At 36.9% G+C, this 22,796-nt stretch overlaps 1 protein-coding gene across 1 annotated transcript in view; it reads right to left on the bottom strand.

Moving 5' to 3' along the window:
- LOC123867620 (all trans-polyprenyl-diphosphate synthase PDSS1) overlaps positions 1 to 22,796 on the bottom strand; it is an 86,647-nt gene that overhangs the window by 4,686 nt on the left and 59,165 nt on the right. Inside the window, exons 5-7 of the mRNA XM_045909729.1 lie at positions 3,117 to 3,206; positions 2,208 to 2,339; positions 575 to 769 (exon numbers count right to left, since the gene is read on the bottom strand). Coding sequence (XP_045765685.1) covers positions 575 to 769; positions 2,208 to 2,339; positions 3,117 to 3,206 — 417 coding nt within the window. The remainder of the gene's footprint in view (positions 1 to 574; positions 770 to 2,207; positions 2,340 to 3,116; positions 3,207 to 22,796) is intronic.

Here is a 22,796-nt window from a genome sequence, read left to right as displayed (position 1 = left end):
CTATATTATTTAAATTACTTTTCAAAAATATAACACGTCAAATATAAAGTAAGTTATACGAACGAAGGACAATAAAGCGTCATAATTTATTTTGAAACATTAGTTTTGATGAATTTTAACGTGTAGCAACCCATTGCCGCTCACTACGGAGCACGGATTTCTTCTCAGAATGAGGTTTTGGCAGGAATCGTTTCATAGTTCGCGCTCTGTTCATCATTCTTATAGCACAGAATACTTAATAGTAGCTTCCAGGTTCAGAGGGCATACTCCGCAAGATGTTCAAATAAATAGATAGAGGTTCTTGCTTAAGGCTACTGTTTATCCCAGAAAATCAAAGAATTCCCAAGAGAATTTTGAAAACCTAAATCCACACAGACGAAGTCGCGGGCATCAGCTAGTCTATATCATCATCATCATCACCATCATCAGCCTGTGGATGTTCACTGTTGGACATACGCCTTCCTTAAAGAGCGCCACCACACCCGGTCCTCAGCCTTTCTCATGCAGCCACTCCCGCCAGCCGCTATACATCGCTAGTCTATAATATAATAATAGTAAACTTAAGAGTTTTTACCTTTTCGCACGCAAAGAGCACGGGCGCGGTGGCCAGCCCCAGGCGCAGGTCGGCGGCGGTGGGCTTGCCCATAGCCTGCGCGGACGACACGAAGTCCAGCAGGTCGTCCACCAGCTGGAACGACAGGCCCAGGTTGCGCCCGTACTGGAACGCCAGCTCGCACGCGCGCTCGTCCGCGCCGCTCAGCAGCGCCACCTGCGAACCACACCATTGTTTTTTATTTATTCAGATACAAGTTAACCCTTGACTGCAATTTCACCTGTTGGTAAGTGATAATGCAATCCAAAATGGAAGCCGTCTAACATGGAAAGGGTATGGGCAATGTTCACTAAAACCATACTCCTTTGGTTTCTACACGGCATCGTACCGTAACGGTGACGGCACGACTTTGCCGGTAGGTTGGTAACTAGCCACGGCCGAAGCGTCCCACTAGACCAGACCAGAAATTTAGAAATTATAATATTCCAAACCCCTGCCAGGAATCGAACCCGGGACCTCCCACTAATAAGATCACAGCGCTTACCACTGCGCCAGGGAGGCCGTCAAAAATAAAAGCTATGTTATTTACGTTTCCGTGTGCAATACGAGGCACTGCCTTGAAATACGCACGGGTTTGTTACGCTAACTGTTCTTCTAAACACGTTCAAGGCGATGTATGGCATTTGTCCTCCAATCGCGCACCAAATGTAATAAATCAACACTATATTTGCCAAAATCTAAAGTTACGTCAGGTTCGATTACAACCTGAGGTACCAGCCAGTTAAACGCCCCGTGTGCCCGATTGTTGCGTGTAACAGCAGCGCTTGGGCCGGTGTACCCTGGTAACATGGTTAACAATTTTTCTTCATGGGATATTGTTAACCATGGCTAATTGACCTGGCAGGGAGGGGGTGTTGTCCGCGCGACCCTCTGAGAGTCCCAAGCAGAGGGTGCAGTAGACGCACCCATGGGGCATAGCCCCAGGAGCACAGGGTGTGGCTGTGTTGGGTGGTTGATGATGAGTGTTTCATCACCCATCCAATCACGGGCAGGTCTCTCGCCTGTCCAGTTTGCTGACGGATGAGGGAGATGTCGAGGATGGAGAACGTGGAGATGGAATTGCCCTTCCCGCGAACCCAAAACATAAACATTCATGTGCCCGGCCTGCAAACTCGTGCGCGGTTGGAAAACGCGTGCCTTAAATTGAACACGAATTTGGAAAGTGATTAGCGTAACAAACCCGTGCGTGTTTCAAGGCATGTACTGCCGCCTATTGTACACGGAAACGTAAATACTTGTATGGGGCCTCCTTGCCAAGAATCGTCTGTAGGTATATTACTCTCCCCGAATTTCAATCGAAACAGTGGATGGATGCTGCCCTCAAGGACCCTGGACATTGAACGTGGACCTGGAGTTGAAAATTAGTCGGGCATTCTTCGACTAATACGTGAGTTCAATCGTCAATCTTTTGTATTTATATTATTCTCGATGGTGACTATGGCGCAATTTTCAAATGTTGTTTTTTTTTTACTTTTAGTTTGTTTTGTTGGCAGAGCAGTCGTATTTTAAATTATACAGCGTGTTAAAACTACTCTCTTTAAAATATTTGTCACAATTTATAGCTTTAGCATAAATGTAGGATAAAAATAGTTACCGCTTTGACTGAGTTTGCGATTAGCGAGGCTGTCTTTCTGTATGTTTTGGTGAGGTAGTGCGCAAACCGCTCGTTCTCTGTCTCTTTGCTGCCTAGCTGCATGAACTCGCCTTGGACCAAATCTGTGACCACCTGGAAAAGGTCAATAAAAAAACTTTAAACATTTTCAATTTATTTATACTCTTTTTTTATTTTATTGGATGCCTGGTGCACTTCGACCGCCCGTTGTGGCAGATCCTTTTTTCCAAGCACATGCAAACTGTGAAATCAACTCCCTTCTGCGATGTTCCTACCTATGTGATTACAACGTGTGAATAATCAAGGGGCAGGCCAACAAATTCTTGAAAGGCCGGCAACGCATTGGCGGTTCCTCTGGTACTGCAAATGTTCAAGGGCGGCAGTAATCACTTAACATCAGGTGAACTGCCTGCTCGTTTGCTCGCTATTTTTATTTAAAAAAAAGATTAGCACTGCAAACAGACTCGCTGACAAGTGATGATGCTGTTTAATGCAAATCCGTACCTAATACATACCTACCTATTATAATTGCAAAAGTCTGTCGTCTGTTTCACTTCCTATTTGTCTATCTGTCTGTTAAACTTTTCTGTTAAACCGATTTCGAATTTTGGTACAGAGATAACTTGATTCTACATGAGGCTACTTGTAATCGCGGAAAATCAATGAGTTCCTGCAGTCTCCATGTTTATCCAATAAACTAATATCCATGCGAAAAATTTCGTGGAACCGGTGCTCCGCCGTCGCGTGATTGAAGGACAAACAACAAACATTCACACTTTCGCATTAATGATACGGGTAGTGATTATAATATATGCAGTTTGGTGATTGGATACGTTAAGGTCAACACTGACTATGAAGATATACTTTTAAAAAACAAAAATATTTGAATACCTGGCTGAGTACAAGTGTGACCTCGTCGCTGCGCAAGCGAGCTATCATCATCGACGCCACGGCGAGGATGAAGTCGCCGGCCATCGCCACCTGAAGAAATCAAATTACGCAAATTAGGTACGTAAAGTATGATCGCAGATTACACACATATAAAAAAAATCCCTATACCACGATAAGCCACTGCTAAGAACTTATGCACAGAAAAATATCACACGGAAAAGGCCGTGGTTATTTATTTTCTTAGGCCGCGGACACACCCGTAAGTTTTACTCATGTAAGTAGCTTACATGATTAACTTACGACTTTACTAATGTAAATATCGATATGTTTACATTAGTAAACGCACCATTTACCATCAGGTGAGATTGCAGTCAAGGACTATAACTTGTATTTAAATAAAAAGAAGATGTTTACATTAATAAAATATATATTGTCAATTAATTACGTAAGCTATTTATGAGAGTAAAACTTACAGGTAAAATCGCGGCCTAAGATAGGTACTTTTCATAAGTGTTACAGATTTGAGCCAAAGAACATATTATCTTTCAGTACTGTACCTACTTCACTTTCAAGATAGCGATCCACAGATAGAGCGCCTGAAGCCTAACGACATCTAGTCAAAGTCATGTAATATCTGTAATGCGACTACGCAGATTGTAAAATAGAAACCAAAATATTTACGCTGCCTAATGCTAAACTAATTAGATTTAGAAAAGTAAACCACGTACGATTCAGTTCAATGACAACTGCCCGAGGTACAATTTACTAGATAAGGTAAGTTAAATATTGAGTAGGTTTGCCTATTCTAAGTGACCAATGCTAAGTGGGACATCGTATTACTGTGCGTCACTGAGGTGTCGATCTATAGCTTCTTCTCCCCTTTTTAGCCATGGCCTGCTTATTATTCTAAACCTTTATAGATAGGTTACATGTTTTTAATGGAACGAATGCCAGCCACCCTGACGTAGCTGGTGTAAACTGTTTGCTCTATTAGAATATTAGTGACAAGTGACATCATGGTTGAGACCGAATGCTTATACTTAGGCAACCTATAAAAAGTAGCAAACCCTTCTTTTTGCTTCATCTAACGATCGAAATTTATAATCAATCCATCCGTAATCTGTCGATAAGTTACTTAGCAATATTGTTGTTTGTCAAAAAAGATCATATAATTTTTGACAACAAACAACGCTGCTAAGTAACGTATAGTACTTCAGGTCGAGATGTTGATCGGGGTATGAGGCGGGGGAGCGGCCCGCACACCCGCACGTCCAGCACCGGGTTAGCGCGCGGGCTGTGCGGGTGTGCGGGGCGTCACCACCTCGATTGCCATCTCGACTTGTCCCGTTCTATTGGTACTTATCGACAGATTTCAAACAGGCTTGTTTATAATTAGTTTCGGTCGTAAATCAAATGAATTAACGACAATGATGTCATTAGACCGGTGCGTACTATCAATAAATTGTTATGTACCGATGGCGCTCATTTCTCCACTAGCCACCAAGAATGTGTAGAAAGTTGTGATGTCTTCGCATACTAATACCTACAGTGCACTGTGCAGGAGCGGTTTCGCCGGACGCAGGCGCACGCCGCGTCGTGTCTTTGTAACTAGGGTTGACACTTATACAGGATGTAACTAACGGCCCAAATTAATAAAAATATTTTTTATAAGGCTTTTTTTTCTCTCTCGTCTGCCTTTACAAATTAGCCAATGTCAAGTTTGTAGTTATTTGTAACAAGTTAGTAACTATACAAGTATGGACCACGTCTGTGCCGGCGCTCGCCGACATACGCACGGCACTCCTTTAGAGCGCTTTCCAGTCAGTTTTAACAAAAAAAAAAAACACTCCAAAAAGGCAGAGCACGCCCGCCAGCTAACACCAACACAGACGAAGTCCATACGTAATCTGTATATAATGAATGACTTAGCAACGTTGTTAACTGTCAAAAAGATCATACATCTTTTGACAAATATCAACGTTGCCAAGTAACCTATCGACAGATAACAGATAGGATTGATTGTTAAGTTCAGCCGTAAAACGGCATGATCCCGTTGTATGGTAATCGCTATCAAATGACCCCTAAATATCTTTGGGCCAAAAGAGCTTGAGTTATTGAAAGTTTTGTTTTTAGAAAAAAAGCGGATTTGTTTCCTTAAAAATTAAATTAAAAAAGTAATGCATTTTGCCAACTTTTTAATTCTAGGTAGCGCTCGCAGCTTTTTCAATTAGTAGGTATGTAGTCATGAGTACCTACTAAGTTTATCAAAATAGATTTTCCGATTAGGACTCCAAAACTCTACCAATTGCATGATTTTTATTATGTAAACTTGACAAAAGTGCTTTTTTTTTCTTAAAAATTGGTGAGATTTTGGCCCTGCAGATAATTTTAAAACATCTAAAACACTTTTTTAGCTATCTAACAAGATACAAAAATATAAGATGATGTCATCAACATTTTTATTTTTCAATTAAAAGTGTTTAAACGTATTTGCAACCCTAATGACTATAGGCTTTCAGAACCACGTTTCCCATTAATAAAGACTGGTTAACCTACATACATTGACCGGCTTTGGAATACCTATATATAAAACTGGGTGAGACCGATGAGGTTCCAGGGAGACTACAGATTTCTTATTTCTTTTTATGAATTGAAAAAAGGAACTGCTGAGTTTCTTGTCCGCTTGTTTCAGTAGAAACTGCTTTCCGAACCAGTAGTAGAGTCCCAGACGTAGTATAAGAGACACTAGAACGAAATAAATGAATTATGAATTAGAATGCTCTCGCGCATCGTTGATCCGATTGAGTTTCAACTTTGAACAGTTGTTGTTGGCACTTATGTACAATAGATGGCACACCAGCCGCTTTACAACGCATACCGAGCATTAGCTAGTAAAAAGTAAGTAAAAAGGAGAAGTTATATTTATGTCTAGATTCTAGACCCATTAATTTCACTAGACCACCTAGAATATACTAAAAATAGATTGTTTGACCTTGGGACCAGCAGTTGCTATTCAAATAACGTGTATTAGCATAGTGGCGTGGTAGCCTATAACTATCAGCCAAATAGGTATCGTCTTGATTCATAACATTGGAGGACCACTGAATACTTAATAGTACCTTCCAGATAGGATACTAAAAGTCTTCGTATATTACACAGACTCGACAACACCGTTCCAACTGCAACTTTCGGTTCAGCATCATCGAGTCGTTCTGTCGACGGGCGACGAGGCGATCAACCTGACAGTTACCAGTAGACGACGTGTCGTCAATAAGTGGGCAACGCGTCGTCAACGAAAATGATATAAGATATATATGTATTTATTATATATGTATATTATAAAATGTACCTATTAGAGTGTATGTTTATGTATACCTACCTACTGCATTGCGACTCCCTTACAGTTCTATAAGTTCTAACTTCTAAGTATGGGTTGCCTGGAAGAGATCACTTTAGTGATAAGGTCGTCCTTTGTTTGTAAATCTATCCTGTATTTTATTCTTTGTCATAGTTTTAAGGAATAAAGTGGTTTAAATAAATAAATTAAGGTATCAGCTAGGGAAAAAAAAAATTACATTAATTTGTCGTTGGGACGTCTAAGCCCGAAAAGTGCTGCTAGGTCAACAACGCGCTTACGACCGGGGCTGATGAGCGAGCAACGAAAGTTCAACTTTTTTATTATTTTGTGCGACACATTACTTCTTAAAGAGTTGGTTATCCGATTTGTATGAACTTTGGTGCAGAGGTAGCTTGCATCTCGGAGATCGATATAGCCAACTTTTATCCCGGAAAAATCAAAGAGTTCCCACGGAATTTGAATACACCTAAATCCACGGTAACGAAGTTGCGGGCATCATCTGGTAACAAATAAAAAATGCAGACGCAGTCTGTAATCTACCTACATTGATTTCTGTAGTTAGGTGATTTGCTAGACAGAGGGGCGGTGGCGGTATCCACATTATTTTCTTGACTTTCATATAAGTTACCTCGTCACTACCACCGCACCCACTTAACCTATCACGTCAATGGTCAAATATACGAAGCAATATGGTCTTGAACCTTATAACCTTTCCGAGATTTACCAAACCGCTCTCTAAGAACTCGACTGTTGGGAAATGCCTCACGGACTATACCTGATACTTTACAACCGATAGGTATTTAACACAATATAAGCGGTTATTTTATGAAATTAATAACTTTGATATTAGTTATGACCTTCGTGCTATTTACAAACTTTGTAAGAATAGAACGTTGCTCTTTAATAATATTGAATCGTAAACATTAATCTTAAGGTATGCTTAAAATAAAACTAACTGGTCGAATTCTGTACCTATCTACATTAAATATATTAAAAAAAAATTAATTGCAGAAAGCTTCTTTGTTGATATAGTGCCCAAAATAGTATTTTTTTAATTTCTGACTGTTCGTGCATCACGCTGAAACTACTGAACGTAATTTTATGGTATTTGGCATTATTTATAGTAGGTACTTAATACTTTGGGATAACATTGGGGATATCATTTATGCTGAAAAATAATAGGATTCCTTCGGGATAGCGGACCATTTTTTATCGATCTTACTCCAAAACTCCATCAAATCTTAACGGATTTTCACAGTTCTATTTTCATTAGAAAGGTCATCATCAGGTATATTTTGGTCATGAATGTTTTTTCAACAACGAAAATCGAACAATTATGCAGTGGCTTTCAATTAGTTATTATTGATATGTTAGTGTTAGTTGTTTGTGATAATATCTGGGACCAACGGACGCCAAATTCTCCTCCTTTTCTAAGTAGGTCACCCACCCATTTGTTGACTAGAGTCAACGTTGCTATAACAACCGCCACAAAGGAAGGATTTTTTTTCTGCAGAAAATCCTGTGATGTTTATATTTATGGGTCCTCCTTGAATATCGTGTGTATTTTGATTGAAAATTTTATTACTATTTAACTACTTTATAAAATTATTATTACCCATATCAAATTATTTATTGGTTTTATAACCAATGCCCTCATGACACCAATTTATTCGAACATCAGTTCGAGGTTGGGATTTTTACGTCAACCTCGAACTCGAGCTCCAACCTACGTGCGCTGAAGCTGAACACTTTCAAGTAAAGATTTTTATATAAACCTGTGGAGATGATACAACTATTGATGCTGTTAGAATGCCATAAACCTACTTTGTCGTATTAGTTAACAAATTACAAAAACCAAATTAAATTTGAATTTCGCGGTTAGACTCATTTAATGCACCTTAAGAACAAACATACTTGTTATTTGTATGGCTTAGATATTGAACACGGATGAACCAACGGGATTGGAGACAGGAACGATCGGTGGTGGCGCGTGTCGTTCGCGCTTCGGTGCACAAATCACGCACGCATTAGCACACTTTCTGCCGCTATCCGAACTAAAAACACATCCGTTACGAGCATACCTACTTTAATACCTACCCACCGCACCAATACAGGTACACTTAATCTATACTAATAAATAAAATTGGAGTGTCTGTCTGTAATTTCGAAATAACTACCTCATATTAAGCTCATATGGTTATTTGAACGATACCAACACTGAATCACACGTTTTTAAAATTTTTGTCTGTCTGTCTGTCTGTCTGTTTGAAAAGGCTAATCTTCGGAACGGCTGGACCGATTTTGACGGGGTTTTCAGACAAGTAGAGGATTGATCAGGGAGTAACATAGGCTACTTTTTTAACCGACTTTCAGAAAGGGAGTTGTGTTTTTCTTCCTATGTACACCGAAATCTCCGAGATTTCTGAACCGATTTGCGTAATTTTTTTTTTAATCGATAGAGGAACTTTGTGACAACTTTCCCACGGGATTTCAGACCCTAAATCCACGCGGGCGAAGCTGCGGGCATCAGCTAGTTGAAAATATACTCGTGAATACGCAGCTTTAAATTTAATTCGTGGATATGTCGTTATTTGATCTATTTTTCATAGCTTTTACAAAAAATTAATTGAAACATAACTACCTATGTTTGAATAATAAGGTTTGAAATTATTATTAAATATGGATTACCCATACAAATATTATAATCCATAATAATACCCATATCTGAAAGTTAGAAAGTGTGTCTGTCTGTCTGCTACGTTTTCACGTTACGTTGCCACGAAATTCGGTACAGAGATAGCTTCTATCCCGGGGACGGACTTACTTTTTGTCCCGGAAAGCTAGATTTCCCTGGGAATTTTTAAAAACCTAAATCCAAGTGGACGAAATTGCGGGTAATTTATGGGAAATAAATTCCGACGGAATTATTACAAAACGCGGACTAAGTCGTGGGCATCATCTAGTCGTTAATAAGAAAATCAATCAATAGTAAATAACACTTAAAGTCTCGCTATCAATCTGAGTCTTGGCCAGATTTAATTTAAGTATCTTAAAATTTGCATAAAGTCAATGTCACTAAGAGTAGATCATAATTGTAATTCTTGTGTCGTTCAGTTTGTCATACTAAGTGAATCAAGTTTCTGAAAAATCTCAGCGTTAAAAAAATAGTCAAACTAAAGATACTCTAGACAAGAAAAATACATTTAAGTCCCCTATTGACTATATTGACTAGCAACCACTCCTCTTATTACTGTAATCCTTTAAAATCTTTTAAAAAGATTTTTGCCACAGTTTAATCAACTATATATACTCGTGTGTATTGGGTAGACGGCACTCGATAAGAGTGAAAGGCTTTTTCAAGAATGCTTTGAAAGTCTGCCCATCGCAAGCCACATGAATAATTTACCAGAAAAATCTCTACGATTTCACGCCAACTATATTCCGAATGCGTTTGAGTTTCTATTCTGCAATTCATTTACACCTATGAATACTATCTTATTTATTCCTATGCATGTCTTAACAGTGTTGTTAATAAAACAAAATGTTTTAGTTCCGTTACACACTTCAAGGACTAGAGACCTATTAAATTATTTTATCAATGATAGAATTTGCAAATCAGATTCCGGACGTGCGTCACATTACAAATAGCGTATCAGACTCATTTCAATATAGATGTAGTCACCAAATTCAAACCTGACATTATAACTACTGAGTGGAGACAAGTATACTATTTATGTACTCGTATATGGAAACAGTTACGTCAATCAAGCTGAAAACCGGCCGATATTATAATCAATCCCACCGTCGAAGTTTACTTAGCAACCTTGTTGTTCGCCAAAAACTGTAAGGTTTTTTTGTGAAATAACAATGTCGCTGAGTGTCTTATCGACAGATTACGGATAGATTGATTATTAATTATTTTGAAAAAGAAATCTATCCGTAAAAGAAATCTACTCGTAGTAGATACTAGTGAACTTGAAAATGAATATGACGATGTGAATAAACTGACTATTATTGCTGGTCAGTTGCGAAATGAGTTTTTCACAAGTGGACCTCGCGTAAACTGAGCGGTCTGCGTGTATAGTCGACGTGATCTTTCGCAAGACAGCCTTGACAGTGGTGGTGGGCAGGTGGCGGACGTAAGGTGAATGTGGTGGGATGAATGTGTGTCACGCGGACGGCCTTGACTCCCCTCTTATAACCCTCCTCTAACAAACTGCTTTTTATAGTCGGCATCGGTATCTGCAAACGCTCAGAAATCGTGTAAAGAATACTTTAATGCATTTATTATGTTCTCAATAACCTGTTTAGAAATCACGCTGTGAAATCGAAATGAATCTGCGCTATTTTATCAATATATTAATAGTAATTCGTGTTGCAAGTGCAGTATGATGAAAATTTTTATTAATTAAATAAAATGTTTAAAAATTACTGTAGTTGGAATAGGAACCACAATGTAGACAATTATACCTATAACAAGTATTGTATAAAATATGCCAAAGTAATACATTCGCGGGGAATTATTCTGTATTTTTTCCATTGAATAAATTTATCGAACGTTTCATAGTATTTTTCGGGTTAATATTGCATTTTCTTGTAACTTTAATACATTGGTATTTTTGTAAGTTGCACATCAGATGATGTAGACATTTTACAGATTTCTTCTTTGAAAATAACTCCACAAGAGACTTGTTGTCCATGTTAGGTATGTATCAAATATAATAATAGAAATTTTAATACATCGTACTAACTATTATACTAGGTATTTTAAAACAACATAATTGATTAATTATTTATTAGTGTCAAAATAAAATTTATAAAAATTAAATATGTCGATTAAATTGCACTTTTTTTTCTATGACATTATATACTTATATAAAAAAGCAATTGGCATAAAATAGGACGTAGTCTTAAAATACAGAAAATAGTATCAGAATGATCAAGATTTATTCGAATTACAGTCGATCGAAGTATTTCGCATTGAGTGAGTGGTCGGTCGGGTGGTTACGAAACATGCAGGCATGTTGTGGCGATTAGTAGCCGAGTGGGCCATCGTTTCAACATACCTGGCTAGATGGCAAGGCGACACATGTACCGCTTAAAATTTGGTCAGTCCTAAGACATTCCGCAAATTACATATACCTACTTACGTCTTTATATAACTACTTACGTCTCTATCAATGAACCCAAATAAAATCGATGTAATTTCAAAGCCTCTTCTCAATCATTTAAATATATATTAGGTACTTGAACCTAGGAACTACACGGACCCCCTACTAGACACCCTTATACCTACTTTTAAACTTTAGGCGCGTCTGGCAGGGGGTTGCCACGACACTAAGTGTCTGGCAATGCATGACCTGATTTCTAATACTATTCCGAAGAAAATATAAAAAAAAAAATTGACTTTATTCCGAAGTTTTTTTACACCTTTATTACCTGTTATCTCCCAAAGCCACCATGATCCAAACTTCATAGTCGCTGATCGTTCCTACCTGTGTTGGGAACAATACGTAGTGAAACTTTCAGCTTTTAATAAAATAACGAAGATCTGCCACGCGCTGGCCCTTAGTCTAATATACTTACTTATTATGCAAGAAATATTAATTATCTTAATCACCTATCAGTTGTTTAAGCTGGGACATTAATATTTAGTAGGAAGGTAGCTAACGAAACTTAAATAGATTTAAAATATTATTTCTATTATAAAATGTATATTATATAGTGCATTGCTATTACATATACTTACTTATTATCCAAGAAATAATTTATTATTGTAAACTTGTAGTTTTAGTGGTGCGTAACGCCTAAATACTCGTACCTACCTATCCACCTGGTTATTCGATAACGATTTATTTGATTAATGTTATATAAAACTCAACTCGATCTGGAACAAGTTTTTAATGCAAAATCATAATTCCGTAGGAAGAACATAGCCAAAAAATATTGGTTGTCTGTAAAGTCGGTTTTCGGTTTACTGACGATAGTTGAACGTGACAACAAAGGCCGATTGTGCTTCTTTGTCGCTCGTTCTGCGCTCTCGCTTGCACTTCAAGCCTTACACGGAACGCCTCAGAGCGAGGTAACGCCGCATGAGTCATGTTTTTTCGTGCGTGCAGCCGGCTCTATCGAATTATAAGACGTTGTCACGTCAAATATTTTAAATTGCACATTTCTCAACCCCCTATTTTACCCTAATTTTGACTTTTCGAAAATCCTTCCTTAGCGGATCGTCACAGCTATATATGCATGCGAAACAGCCCGATCCGTCCAGTAGTTTGAGCTGTGCGTTGATAGAGCAGTCAGTTACCTGTTCTTTTTATATACTTTGATAATATATACCTACTCTACTCGTATATGTAAAAAATAGATACGTATCTGAAGTGCAGACTTAAAACTGAAACCTTATGTCTTACTCATCAGCAAGCACGGATTTAGTGTATTCGCCATGTAATATTATGAGCGTGCATGTCTATGGAATAATGTCATTGTTTTACCAACACTATTAAAAGATCAATAGGTTCTATTCTTTTCGAATATAGTTCAATGACTTCCGAGTAGAAACCAGAAAAATTATATACGAGTAATTATCATAATTTATTAACGTTGTAAAGGCAAGTCTTAGGAATATAAACTTTTTAGGGTTCCCTACGTCAAAAGGAAAAAAGGAACCCTTATATTATCACTTTGTTCTGTCTGTCTGTCTGTTGGTCTGTCTATCGTGTCTGTCAAGAAAACCTATAGGGTACTTGACCCGTTGACCAACAAAATCCGAAAACCGTGAATTTATGATTACATCACAAAAAAATGTGTTCACGAACATTATGAGTTTACTTACACACATAAGTGTTAAAATAACTTGTACGATAGTACGGAACCCTTCGTGTGCGAGTCCGACTCGCACTTGGCCGTTTTTTATGCTAATTATTATTATTATATAATTCAATATTGCCCTTAGTCATAAAAAAATCTTGGCAAGCAGGATTTGAAATTATCCTTGGCCGGCCTTTTTTAATAAATTAGGTATATTATAATGCTAGGACGTTATTATATTTAAATTAGATATATTACATGCTAATCATTAATTTTAATATTGCCCTTATAAGGAATTTTTGACAAATAGGATTTGAAATCGTCCTTGGTCGGCCTTTTTTTAACCCCCGACCCAAAAAGAGGGGTGTTATAAGTTTGACGTGTGTATCTGTGTATCGGTGTATCTGTGTATCTGTCTGTGGCATCGTAGCTCCTAAACTAATGAACCGATTTTAATTTAGTTTTTTTAGTTTGAAAGGTGGCTTGATCGAGAGTGTTCTTAGCTATAATTCAAGAAAATCGGTTCAGCCGTTTGAAAGTTATTAGCTCTTTTCTAGTTACTGTAATTTTCACTTGTCGGTGGTGTTATAAATTTTTAATTTACACTTGTTATTCATAAATTACATTATTATTATAGTGTATAGGTCGTTTGCAGATATAGGTACATACAATAAATTATAAATAGGCCATAGATAAATTCTTTATTGCCTATTTATTATTGCCATGTCCATTCGCGTCAATTCGACTGCAAGCAGTCTTGTTCTGTTTTTAAAATTTAGAAAAAAATGCGCATTATGCGTATATCAAGTGCCTATAAGCCGTAGCACGAATTAGCCTTTTTTTTAGATAACACCTTTTGCAATACTATAATTTAAAAAGATGTGCCTTCAGCCTCTTTGCTTTATAATAATAAATATTATCACGTGTACCTAAAACCCCCAATTTTTAGTAGTGTGCATTTTTTAAAGAACCTCGTTGTCAGTATCCAGTCATGCCGGAAATTGCTGGCGTGCGTACATACCGATTACAGTTTTGTTTTTTTTTTAAATAGTGAAGCTATTTCCGAACAAGTGGGAGAAATAGTAGATTATTCAACATGGGGGGTAATGTAATGTCTTACGTCGCGGGCGCCGGGATAAATCCCAAGCATAACAAGGGATTTTAGAGTAACTCCCGAGCGTAGCATAGCGTAGTAGAACAGCCTGCAGAGCGACTGTTGCCGGCACTGTAGCGGCCAGCGCGGCGACTCAGCGCGCCGCGGGTGAGCGGAGCGGAGTGAACTGTGGAGCCCAAGTTCGACCCACATCCCCGCACCGCGGACCCCGCAAGGTACTGTTACGAAGACCAGTTTGACTTTACATTCATTATTAAAAGCCCGACAGGTAGGTCAGAGGAAAGTGTTAAACGAATTTTGCTTTCGACGAAACTCTATGTCATACCCAATAGAAAGTGTTAGTTGGTCATCTTAATTCAATAAACTCAGAATTATAATTATCATCTTGCTATAATTAGCTGATTCATCACGAGCGAAATTACACATAGTAGTGTTTTATACATTAAGTGTAATCTAATTAGGGTTACGTAAATCCGAATGGAAAAACGGAAACTTTATAGGATCACTCGTGTGTCTGTCTGCCCATCTGTCAGAGCTAATTTTCCGTCCGAATCTACTGAACCAGTTAAATTGAAAATGACTCCAATATGAACGTTTTTCTATGAATTTTCCCTTTGCCCTTTTTTAACTAAAAAATCTAGTATCTCAAGCGGAATTAATTCACCCGGCCTCTCACGTGGTGAGGTGCGGTTAGAGGGAATGGGTGACACGAACAAATAACATTGTTTCCTTATTGTGGAAACGGTACTATACCTACCAACGAGTTGTCACTACCGTTTATTTTATTTTTTTTAAAAAGGGAAATTATAGGGACAATAAACAGGGTGTTATACCCATAGGTGTATATTGTTATATACGGTGTAACATAACCTACCTCGGTACCAAATTTCACACAAATCGGTTAAGCGGATGGGATTTTAGGAATCCCGTGGGAACTCTTTGATTTTCCGGGATAAAAGTAGCCTATGTCCGTCACCGGGATATAAGCTAACCCTGTACCAAACGTCAGAATTGGTTAGGCTGTTGGGCCGTGAAAAGGTAGCAGACAGACAGACAGACACACTTTCGCATTTATAATATTAGTATGGATTGATTGATGTCGAAATTGCATCCCAATGTTCGTCTGCAATAAAATAATTCCTTTTACAGTGAAGCCGGTTCTTCTACTTAACGACATTCTTGTGAGTATTACGTGATAAGTGATAACATTTGAAGTAATATCTTCGGCCCTTACTAATAAAAAATTTCATACCGCTTGAATACATGATTTATGCACACAAATGTATGACTGAAATGTGTATAAATGTGTAAGTAATACAAATCGTTTTATATCAGTAAGGGCATTCAAATGTAAATTCATACAAAACGGACCCCCAATTTAAAATAGCTGTATACAAAAATGTTATTTAAATTGTTTTTAATAAAACCATAGCTAATACTTTATATGTATCTAGACATCCTTATTCTGTTTCATTCATTACATTATTGGATTCCACACAAAATTAATTTGTACCTATATTAACTAAAGTAAGCATGGTTGTGATTAATCTTTAAATTCAGTGTAGGTATTTACGAAATAATTGAGTAAATATGACAGCGTGTATTATAAGGGCAGTGTGAAACCGTGTCGTACAAAAATGTCGTCGACAAAATTACCCAAAAAAGTGGGATGCAAAAAATGCCTTACCATAATTACTAATGATTACTGAATTCATATTAAGGAAAAAGAATTATTTCAAGCAATCACAACGTAGGTACGAGTAGAGTAATTGTAAAAAAATAAAATCACGTTGCAACATACCAAATTGGATTATTGACCTATCATATTATAGTAGTAATCAATACCCAGGTTCCCAGATAATATTACTTACCCTATCATTTTAATGGTAGTGGTAGGTAGTGAGTGGGCATTTCGGAGTTCGTACATATCAATATTATCGACAATCGTTTTATATATGTACAAATAACTAAGCAAATCTAAATTGCAGATATTAAGACTAAAATAATACAAAATAAAACACAGCCCCGCAGTCTACGGTGCAATTCATCCATCCATATTATCTGCTACTACATAATATTAATAAATGCGAAAGTGTGTCTGTCTTTCTGTCAGCTAGCTTTTCACGGTCCATCCGTTCTACCAATTTTGATATAATTTGGTACAGCTTGGCAATTTAGATTGCATCCTGGGGACGGACAGGCGTTATGTTTGTCCCGGAAAATAAAAGAGTTCCCGCAGGATTTTTTTATAACCTCAATCCACATGGACGAAGTCGTGGACATTATCTATTTGGCGTTGAGATAACCAGCATCCCACGAATGAATATAGGCTACTTTTTATTTCGGGAAATCAATGAGTTCCCACAGGATTAAAAAAAAAAATAATCCTGTGGGAAACAGGATTTAAAAAAAGCCCAAATCCACGCGGACGAAATCGCGGGCATCATCTAGCATTTAATAATAGTCTACTTTTTCTATACATAATATTATGTACATATATTATACATGATAGAGAAAGTAACTCTGATTCTCATATTTCTACAAATACACGTTGGACGTTATAACTTTAGAGTCATATTAACAAGAATGCATAAATATTCCAGACGCATACGATCCTGATTAAAACTCACAGTTCTCCAGCGACGACTTCGAAGTCCAATGAACAATATAACGTACGAGACATATTCTGAACAATGGTCACAGAAACGATAGGAATCGCCAATACAGTGCTGACGTTTTATATCGCATCCTTGACAACCGCATCTATTGTCGCGGGCAATATTTGCACGCTAGGCCGCGGTGGCCTCAACGACAGCGGCGAGCGAGGCGAGAGCGGCAGCGGGAGCGGGGCGATGACACAATACGCTTTTTCATTTATATGGAGCCTCCATGTCACTGCCACCGCTGTCGGCTAGGACAGCATCATATAAATAAATGGGTATTGTGCCATCGCCCGCTCCCGCCGCCGCTTAACGCTGTCGTCGAGGCCGTGGCCTAAACTAATTTGCACTCAGCACATAATACGTAACAAAAGAATAAAAAAACTTGAAGTCAATGACTTTACTTCTTGTTGGCAAAATCGATAGGTAAGTACCTATTACATAAAGAGAATTTGATAAGAACGAGTGTATATAGAGTGATTCGCCAATGCACAATATCAAGTCAAACCTGTGCGAAATATGTACTAGAAAAGCTGTGGTAAAGCAAATTAGGTATGTATGTATGGAAAACTAGCGACCCGCCCCGGCTTCGCACGGGTGGACATTTATTTTTTCTATTTTCCGGGATAAAATATAGCCTATACGGATTCGGAAGAATCCCTCTAAGTAATAGTAAAAGAAATTTTGAAATCGGTCCAGTAGTTTTTGAGCCTATTCAATACAAACATACAAAAATACAAAGGTTTCCTCTTTATAATATTAGTATAGATAAACATTTTGACAAAATTGACATCATAGAACGCTATTATAAGCTCAAAAGTTATATGAGACGAAAAAATAGAGATAACTAAATCAACATAAATGAATATCTACAGACATCTAAATTAAGCTACATTATCATTTATACATTATACATTATAAATCAAGTACCTACACACCAGACTTGAATGTGGTTTATCCATGTTTGAATATTTTCCAAACGGATTCGGACAACATCCGCCATACTTAATCACACATATTTGATATTGTCACAACGATGATTCGTTTCTTTAGAATTACTGCAGATGCCTAGGTGCTATACTATTTTACTTGTATAACACACTCCACAGACGCACAATTATTTTTTAACTGAGAAAAAATATTTGCACTTACTTAAAGGATTTTTTAAATTAAATTCTTTAATTAGAGAATTATTGTTAATACAATGAATAAAAATGCAGTGTTTTAAAACAGAGATCAGAATTATTCTGCCGATTATGGATTTTATACTGAAGGATGAAAAAAAGTCGCAATGCCTTCAAGTTGTGTAATGATTGATAATATAAATATTCTATACGCATTTGACGTTTTATTGTTATTTTATTGTATCGTGGCAGATACCAACGTACAAGTTACGTTAATAATATCCATTTGATTAATTAATTATTAACGCGATAGTTTATATGTATCGATGGATGTTTGTTGCTCTTTCACGCAAAAACTACTGGAAGGATTTAGGTATTTTTTCATTGTCCTTAGGTTAGCTATTATATTATATTTTATATTTTACTGTACGACTTATGTTTATGTTAATGCACGCTGTGACTGCCCGTAAGTGGAGTTGCATAAGAGCCCTAGAATTTAAGGAACAACATGTATAATTTAAATGTGTAACTCTGTGGGCGGTACTTTAGTAAATAAATAAATAAATAAAGCTGAAATTTGGAATGGAGATAGATTATACCATGGATTAACACATAGGCTACTTTTCATCAATGAGACCCCAAGGGATTTTTAAAAACCTATATCCACGGGAACAAAGTCGCGGACATCAGCTAATCAGATAATGAAATGATATAAAGTTATATTACAGACCCTGAGTAGCGATTCGCGATCCGCCTAACTTTCTTTATTGCGCACCTCTGTTTACAATGAAAGGAAAATTTGGACATGACTTAGTTTTAAGTCGTCCATACTCCTACTTTCAAACATTTAACCTACATCCACAGTAAAGTGATTTTTACCTAGCTTTTAGCAAAGAAAAATTTTAAAGGTAGGTAATATTTCTGTGTAAAAATTAAAATTTAAAGGGGGGGTAAAAACAACCATCAATAATTATAAAACGATTTCAACATTTCAGTGATAATAGCAAACATGGAACACCATAAGGTCATAAGAATTGATTCCATGTAGAATAAGTGGCAAGAACAATAAGGACTTAAAACTTATTGTGATATCAGCATGACCTACCAACGTTTTGCAAAGGCTTACGAAAACTACCTTGAGAGGACATAACTAAGGGTCTTAATACTTTCAACAAATATTTCATTTAAGGGTGATATTCTGTCGTTAGTAAAATTACCCAATTATGAATATAACAACCATAAATTACAGATTAGAATTACGTACTTACTGAATATTATAGGAGACCCTTTTTAGCAAACAAAAATACAGTTTCTTAAGTAAATATATAATATTATTGAAAAAGAAAACATAAGAAAGTTCTAAGAACTTTAGAGATCATAACAGCACGTTTCTTACTTACCAGAGTAACGCGTGACAATGAACTTTGCTTAGAGAAAGCCTATGTCATAAGGAAGAACATTTGCTTACTTTTACTAGACTTTTTTATATAATTTTTTGGTAGAGTTTAAGTTTTTAGTTAAATCTAAATACTTCATACCTTCTATTAATTAAATGATATGTTCGTTATTTTTGTAATGTTCTATCAAAAATTTAGAACAACCACTTTATTTGGTGTTATTAGGTAGACAGAGTGAAATGAATACATAATTCCTTATTTGGGATATGAGCGACACAGTACAAAGTAAGAAAAATTTATAAGTAGCAAACAGAGATCACACAATGACTTTGAGATTAGATAACCTTTTAATCCAGACAAAAATGGCGGCATTCAAAAAGCAAACTAGAGAATCTGACAGAAAGAATCCAAAAAACCGGTCTAGTTCCAGTCGGACTTGCACACGTCCTGTACCATCATACAAGACGGTACGTTTTTCAGACGACCCCCAAAGTAAAATAAATCAAATACCAAAGGTATTAAAATAGGTAATCAATTATTATTATTCAATATTTGTTTTATGCTTCACTAAAATCGGCTGTAAAACGAAATACAAACAATAAATTAGATAGGTATACTCGTAAGTGATTGAGTATAAAAGGAAAATGAGGCGAAAACAAAAATTATAAACGTGAGGCTGCAGGGCACTTTCACCGGGGTCGTCAGCTTTCGGCCCCTCTCTGGCATCTTAACTGACCACCACTCTCGCTACGTAGGTAGTTATACATCTTTGTTTACGTACGTAGGTTTTATTCATACCGGTCAGTAGCTCCGTCTCGTTCTTATAAATGCTAGTGAAAGGTAGCAGCGTCTGTCTATATCGCTAGGTGTAAGCGACGCGGACTACTTCCCACAATTTGTGTTGTTCTTTTTTATGTAGGACAAGAACCTGAACGTGACAATGACCCAAATTGTTCACTTCTTTTCTTTTTCACTCTTATCGAGCATAGGTTATCCAGGAACTAGTGTCTGACCGAAGTCGACTTCAGTCGAAGCCGAAGCCGATTAATCGGCTATCGTCACAATCTTTGGCCGAAATTGAAGCCGAAGCCGAAGATTTAATATGGCATACGAGTTCAAAATTGACTAAAAGTGAATAAAATCATGGTTTTTTTTTAAAGTTTCTGTAGACATTGTTTTATTAAACTTGTCTTATACAGGGTGTCCCAAGAAATAGTGTCAAGCGGTTGTCCAGAGGTAGAACAATACTAGGGCTACCTGAATCACCCCTATGTATGTTCCGCGGTTTTGCGTAGTTTTTGAGTTATGATTTTTTTTCTAATTTTTTGAGTAATCCCGACTTGCAAGAGATTATTCGTCACAGAGGCCTCAATTATTGAGATATGTGCTTGATTTTTTTTTATTAGCTAGGTGAATAGCATGCCTTGCATATAAAAAAACAATTGTGGTCAGATCTGATACCGTTAAGTCGTAAAAAAAAGTTGAATCCCATAGTTAGTAAAAATTCAAAAACTACATAAGTTTTTCGAAGTTGATTAAAAAAAAAAGTCACTGATAAAATTCTGCCCAGACCTTTTTTAAAAACTTGCTTATTTTATCATCTAGTAACCCTGTAAATTTCAATGAGTTATCTTTATGGCTTCATACTTAAAATTTGACATATCTCAATAATTGAGGCCTCTGTGACGAATAATCTCTTGCAAGTCGGGATTACTCAAAAAATTAGAAAAAAAATCATAACTCAAAAACTACGCAAAACCGCAGAACATACATAGGGGTGATTCAGGTAGCCCTAGTATTGTTCTACCTCTGGACAACCGCTTGACACTATTTCTTGGGACACCCTGTATAATTATGTACTTAACACTTCGGAATGAAAATCTCATTTGTAATATTTTTTACTTAAAAGCAGTTTGTTTGATTTCGGCATTTCCTAAAAACCTTCGGCTGTTGCCAAAACTTTGGTCCATTTTGGCCGAAGCCAAAGGTTCGATCGGACCCTACCAGCAACCCAGCTTTACCAATAGAAGAAATTGTGTTCTACTCCGGTTACATGACATTATGTACATGCCTATAAGGAGAGTTGATTTACGGCCTCATTAAATAATTTACACACGCATTGTTAGTCGGCGCAAAAATCAGCTTTCTACATTGATTGTAAACTGAAATGGACAACGATCAATGTTTGATGTATTGTTGATAACACAACAGATCAGTATGGGACCCTAATTCGTTTGAGTGCGAAATTATAAAATGATAATATGCGATTACGAAAAATCTGCATCATTGCATTGACAATCTCATTTGCAGTGATTAGCAGAATTTTTCAGTACTTTTGATTCAACAATGCATTTTAACCAATAGCGAGAGAGTGTCGGCCAATCAGAAGTGATTGCGATCGTCACACTGTAGCACTGTAGCTGTCAGTTTACCGTAATCGAGGTTGATTATAATCGATCCGAAGGGAGAAAGATACAACCACTAACTACTACCTTCTTGTTAATCTAAAACGTTACTCTAGGATTACTCTACATTGTGCTTTGGAAGATTTGAGATTTAAAACATTACAAATGATTTATCTACTCAGGAGACAATTTATTACTCTTTTTTTGTCCCTTAATATACATAATTATTTCCCTTTTTTTAGAATATATTGTTCGAATTCGTCATATCTACTTATGTGAAACGTTTAGTTGCACCTAATACTTGTAATAGCAATTTGATATTTAGCCATCATCTCCTACAGTAAACAAAAATAAAAGTCCTGACCAGAACAAACCCTTAAACCTATAAAGCTGTGCACGGAGTTCCCTTTATAAAGTTATCTGGTTTTACTTTTAATCGTCCCACCTGTAAAATTACGCTTCAATTAAATTTTTTCTAATGAAAACACCCCCGCACATTTACCTAGTTGGATAATTCCTCTTAGCCACCGATTACGTGTATAAATTTTTATATCTTTGCTTTACAAATGTTTGCGAATTTGTTATGACAAGTTATTATCCTCCTTAGCAACATTTATACACACATTATGTATACGACGCCATTCATACCAGACGCTCCTTAATGGAGACGACACTATGTTCATATTTAAATAGTAGGTATTTCGGGTAATTCCGCTACAAACTACAAAGGTACATTTTGACATTCGAAGCATATATATAAAATCTATTAAGTTTAGAGGACGGCGGTTAATGGTCGGCAATATTTCCAT

Source organism: Maniola jurtina, chromosome 8 (assembly GCF_905333055.1).
Source record: "Maniola jurtina chromosome 8, ilManJurt1.1, whole genome shotgun sequence".
Lineage (NCBI taxonomy): Eukaryota > Metazoa > Arthropoda > Insecta > Lepidoptera > Nymphalidae > Maniola > Maniola jurtina.
This window is presented reverse-complemented; position numbering and strand designations above follow the sequence as displayed.